Source organism: Danio rerio, chromosome 17 (genome assembly GCF_052040795.2).
Source record: "Danio rerio strain M-AB ecotype USA chromosome 17, GRCz13ab, whole genome shotgun sequence".
Classification (NCBI taxonomy): Eukaryota; Metazoa; Chordata; class Actinopteri; order Cypriniformes; family Danionidae; genus Danio; species Danio rerio.
The window spans coordinates 13,331,867-13,337,866 of record NC_141037.1 but is presented as its reverse complement, the minus strand read 5'-3'; the positions used below and the strand labels follow the sequence as shown (position 1 = coordinate 13,337,866).

General features: G+C 36.9%; 1 protein-coding gene across 1 annotated transcript in view; it reads right to left on the bottom strand.

Annotated features, from left to right (window-relative positions):
* Window positions 1-867: 867 nt before the first annotated feature.
* Window positions 868-6,000, bottom strand: part of sccpdha.1 (saccharopine dehydrogenase a, tandem duplicate 1) — a 31,465-nt gene continuing 26,332 nt past the window's right edge. The window contains 5 exon segments of the mRNA NM_001002359.1: window positions 868-1,440; window positions 3,410-3,491; window positions 3,577-3,688; window positions 3,759-3,815; window positions 3,912-4,031. Of these exon segments, the coding sequence (NP_001002359.1) occupies window positions 1,350-1,440; window positions 3,410-3,491; window positions 3,577-3,688; window positions 3,759-3,815; window positions 3,912-4,031 (462 nt within the window). The 3' untranslated portion in view covers window positions 868-1,349.

The window sequence follows — 6,000 nt, the reverse complement described above, 5'->3', positions numbered from 1 at the left end:
GCCTGCAGCTGGATATTATTGGGATTTGTTCGCACATGTGACTCGTCTGTTTTTGTCTTGACAGTGTGAACAGTCCAAACCGCAGGGAATCGGATCTTTTTAATGATGGTTCATTTTGAAGAAGAAAAAAAATGGAGGCAAAACTGGTGCTGTTGAATGATTGGGTCACAGGTTGATCGCAATTGAAGCTAAAGAGTGTTGCGGATAGGGGATCCATGCACAAAGGAGGGGGCACTTTCTCTCCAAGATAAAAAAAAAAGTGCAGGTGCTCAAGCACCTACCCCCGCACGTGTCTGTTTATGACGTAGTCTGCAAACGGAGATAAGACATCTCTGCCTTCACAGTTCAGTGCGGCTGCTCATTATTAACCCTTGATGAGTTCACTACACCAGAGGTCAGAAAGACGCGCTCCGCGGTTGTCGTAAGTCACAAATGATCAGAGTTTTGAATCACAAGTGACTTGTTTAAGGTTTCAAATGAAAAAATACACATTTGTAGTGGCAGAACAATCATTTACAATTCACGAAATACACCATGTTTGACTGTGAAAAAGATCAATAATCATGTTAAGCATAATCTGACTGCGTGCTTACTTCATACAGTTAACACATTGTGTGCATCATTAGACATTTTGTGCTGTCCTAATTTGTACTTTTGCGTATGCGGGTCAGTTTAGGGTCATGATCTTTTCACACTGCAAATCTGATTTTGGCCACATTTATAACAACAATGTGAACAGCTATGCAAAAACAGCCTTGCAGTGTAACTGTAGCCTTAGAAACACACAGCTCTTAGCTTACATCTTGAAATACGGTTTGAAATGTTCTTTATTTTGTTACAGACAAACAAGAACAGTATTCTGCAATCTTTCAGACAATTCACTGGTTCACTGGTCTCTAAAACATGTTTTTTCTTCTCATTTCTTGTATTAGTGCAGTTCTGCAATAGGATTCACAAATATAACAAATTACAATGACAAAAAAAAAGCAGTGCTGGTTTCTTAAACCATTTTCTTTCAACCTTTAAGTGTGCTTGGAATATCTTTTTAGAGATGTCTGTCATCTGCGAGAGCTAGCATTTCTATTAGTGATAAAAACAACACAATTAATATCAACTTTTCAAACGGAATCGGCTGATTAAATGTAAAGATTTGTGCCACACAGAATTCGCAGCCATCAGAACAAAGTGCATGCTAATAAACCATCCCAGTGTGCGCAGGCCAGCACACTAAACTGGAAACAGCCACACTATATAGGAAGCTCCATATAGCAACGAGATTTCTCTGCGTTCAATCAAGCAAACGATTAGATGCTTCAGAAGCTGAGCTGGTTGTGCGTTTAATCTCCCACTTAAATGACAGAGAACTCGATGCCGTGTTTGTTGAGGCGTTTGATGAGGGTGGTCTTGGCAAATGTCGCTCCTGGAGTGTAAACACCGCCACTGTGGAGGCAACCAATAACAAACATTCAGGATTTGAATCTGGGTCAGGTTATGCGCTCACACTTTACAATAAGGTCTCATTAGTTCATGTATTTTCTAACATTAACTAATAAGGAACAATACATGTACAGCATTTATTAATCATAGCTCAACATTTACTGATGCATTATAAAATCCTAATTCAGGCATGTTAACATTAGTTAGTGCACTGTGAGTTAACAATGAACGACTTTATTTTCTGTAGCTAAAGTAAACTAACATGAGCAAATACTGTAATAACTGTACTGTTCATTGTTTGTTCATGCTAGTAAATGCATTAGCTAATACGACCTTATTGTAAAGTGTCACCGATTATGCAATTCTTGCTTGTCATAGGCAATAAATATCAGACTACATGGCAAATCATGGTTTGCTGTCTTTGGAAAAGATTTAGTCCAATTTAAGCTCTTTTTAAGCACTTTTCAGTGTAATTGCAATTTAAAAGTGTAGCAAAACACACTTTATCACCTATCAGATGCTATTTGTTACAGATTTCTACAGTATAGTGTTCTAGCTATAGTATTAGTATTGTAAGGAACATTTTTGATGGCATGTTCCTCCTAAGACCAACATTGAATTGCTGTCATTTTCTGTCTTAAATGGGATTTACTCAGCCATCTTTCATTTAAAATAGATATTTATTTAGATTTTGCATTTTTCATTAATAGAGTGGTAATCTGTATGCAAACTGTCTTCTCTTTTTGTTTAAGAGAAGGTTGCACATAAAAAAGACAGATCACACGACAAGCACTTCAGAGTCTTCATTTGATGCAAAAATAATAATTGTATTTGATTTAAATAGTTTATGATTATTACCCATTTACTAACACATTTTTATCAGTGGTGAAAAGAGTACTGAAAAATCATACTCAAGTAAAAGTACCATTACTTGCCTAAAAATGTAGTGCAAGTGGAGTAAAAGTATCTGATGTAAATATTACTCAAAGTATAAGTAAAAGCATGAGTAAGAGTAGCCCTTTCAAAGGTATCAAAGGTACTCAGTACTCATTCACTGAGTAATGAGTATTACGCTGTAAGAAGCTGATAAATGTACATCTATCTTGTGGATGTGTGTAAACGTAACATTCTGTAGTGCATCTAGTTATTGCCCAGCAGGCACACAACAGATAAGATGTTAATATTAGGTTAGATTTAGGTTGTGATGTCAGATGACCAAAATTTAACGTCTAGCCAGCGTCTAAGGACAATGTTATTTTGATGTTCAATAATGACGTGTTATTTTGATGTTCAAAAGGGACTTTTTTTGGTGTTACTGGCTCTTCTCCAAAAGCTGAGGGTGATGCAATCAGCCCCTCGCCCGCACTTAGAGCACTTACAGGCAGCCCAGTCCTTGTACAGCAGTCTCCCCCACCTGCAACCCGAGAGCAGATCACCCCTCTGCATACCGACGACAAATGATTTAGCACCGAAAGTGTGAGCTATTTCACCTGTACAGTCAAAGTGATCTGCTTCTCCTTTGTTATAAATTTAACAGTTTAATTTGACCGTTCGTTCTTTCGTTGTTTAAAATCAAAGAGATTTTAGTGACAGTTTCGGAACTTGTCTGAGTTTATTACATCTGAGAGATTATTGTAAATTCCCTACACATCTATACTGATATACTGTATTCAAACAGCAATAGATTTAGTTAAGCTGACATGCATGCATAAAGTGTAAAGCAAATATAAATACACATTTATTAACCATAGGCTATTAAAACAACCAAACTGTTGGACGTGATGGCTTCAGTAATATGCAAATGATGTAATCTAGTGGCATTTAGTGACTTTTCGGGCAGAGCTTAGCACCTTTTCACCGAAAGTAGTTGGCAACACTGTGCTACATTAAAATTCAAGCATTTTCCTGTACAATGTCAGTTTGCTGGTGTGCATAATGTCACTGAGAAAGTAAATAAGTTGGCAGAGCTCACGTTTGTGGAAGGGAGTCTGGTTCATTTAACATTGTAATGGCTGCTTGAACCATAGCGATTGGTGTGGTGACATATCCTGCCTCTAGAAAACAACACACACAAAATAGATTTTAGAATTAAGAATTGAATCAGCTTTTCGTCTTTGCTAATATGAACTAATACAGTACCTGGTCCTTTGACCTCAGTACGGATCTTGCCATTGGGTTTGCCCTTGCTGGGGTCCTGGCCTTTAGTGTAACCGTCTCCAAAAAAGAGGATGTGGAAAGAAGCGTCCTCTATCTGCAGTGCACATATTACATTTAAATGAAGGAATTGTGATCTTGCAAGGTAATACAACAGATAATCTGACCTGTTTTTTAGTAGGACCCTCTGTGGAGAAGAAGCCGAATGAGAAGAACTCTGGATACTGTGGGTTGAAGTATAAATGTGAATAAGATCCCCAAACGACATCGACTTTAAAACAAATGCAGTAATGTATATTCCACACATCCATATGTTTTACCTTAATGAGAAGTTTTCTGCCACAACTGCACAACGCAAGCAAACAGAACATAAATCCACTGATGAGAAATTTAAAAACGTTGGAAATCCCACCAATACTTGCGTACGCCCCGTACTGAACCTGTACACATAAAATAAAAAACAATATGTATGACAATCAAATTCATATTGCAGTAATCGTAATTATAGTGTTAAATCAAGAAAGATGCCACATTTAGAAAAGATTACTGACTAAGTCTTAAAGGAATACTTCACCCACATGTGAAAATTACCCTATAATTTACTCATCCTCTAGGCTTCCTCTGCGTATACACTGAAAAAATTGGATTTACTAATAAAAAAAAACCTTTGGGTAACTGGCTGCAAATAATTTATTTGCTGAATTTAAACAAACTAAGACATAAAAAAAACTTCATTTTTATTTCTTTAAGTAATAAGTAGGCCCACAGGGAATCTGCAGTCCAATTCCGCAGAGTTTTAGCCCATTATTGATTCTGTTTATTTACTTGTGTAAATGTGTGCAAATATTTCAGTAATATTATTGACTAATATGAAAATATTTATATGATTTATTTACAAAACAGTCTTTTAGTACATATATTATATGAGAGACTTGCTTTGTTTACCAAATAAAGTGGATCTGATTGGATTTGCATTGTAAACACTTAATACAAGTTAAAAAGCTATTACTTTTTATTTCATATATTAAGTTTTTAGTTATGACACTCCTAAAACAATTCCACATAAATCCGCAGACTTTTACAAAAATTCTGCGCAGGAATAGCACAAAATGTCTGCAGATTCCGTCTGGCCGAAGTCAGAGATCAGCTTATGTTAATTTATCTAGAACATGCATTTGTCAGTGATTTGAGTTTATCATTTAAAAAGCAGAAATATTTTGCTTCATCAAACATGTGTTAACACCCTGGCAGCATATGGGTTAGTTTTTATGAATGATTTATGCACTTTTGGAAGCTTCAAAAAAGCTTCTGGATAAAATTTAAAACTACTCTGACTGTGTTCATCTGAAAAAAGAAAGTCATATACACCGAGGGCACCTTAAGGATGAGTAAATTATAGGGTAATTTTAATCTTTGGGTGATCTATTCCTTTAAAGTGACAATAACTGCATTATGTCATTGTTAACCAACCTGTTTTACTATGAAAGTAAATGATAACCCTTTTTCAACATTCTTCAAAATATATATTTTTTATATCGTCTTTTCAAATATTGTTTTTCCTTTTTGAGCACGCTATACCTTTATCAATAACTGCTTTAATGTTGTTGCTGTGAACGTTTCTTAATTTTTTTTTCTCAAACCTTATGTGCTTGTTTAACTAGTTTAGTTTCAATCCAGTAGAACTGGTTCAGCATTGAGTTAAACTTTTATGTTCATACTGTCTGTTTGATCCCTATAAAATAATTTTGATTGGCAATTATGTGTGTGTCACAGAGGTGTGGACTCGAGTCATGTGACTTGGACTCGAGTCAGACTCGAGTCATGAATTTGATGACTTTAGACTCGACTTGACAAAATATAAAAAGACTTGCAACTCGACTTGGACTTGAACATAAATGACTTGGACTTTGACTAGGACTTGCCCCTATTGACTTGTAAAGACTTGCTGCTTCCCATGAAAAGCCCAACGATAAAAAAGTATGTTGACATGGACCGCTCTCTCTCTCTCCCCGTTTATGTGTGCGTGTGTGACAGCATGCGCGCGTGTGTGTGAGCATGCGCGCTTTCGGCTTGACGTCCAATCAAAGCACGGTAGATTGTTTTGATTCGACAGTATCCAACGTGACTACTATGAGGCGCCGGAGTGGACAAAAGTCAAGCGAACGCAGAGAGAATTTGAATTTGAACTTGAGATCGAGCCAATACTCGCGTGCCAATACTCGCTCTCTCTCTCTCTCACATACAACATACACCTCTCTCTCTCTCTCTCTCTCTCTCTCTCTCTCTCTCTCTCGTGCATTCAGTCTCTTTGCGTTCGCTTGACTTTTGTTTACGATGGCGTCTCATACCTTTAGTGCTTTTGCTCTCACGGGATCCTCCTGTTAAACTGACCCTTCGCTAAGCCACGCC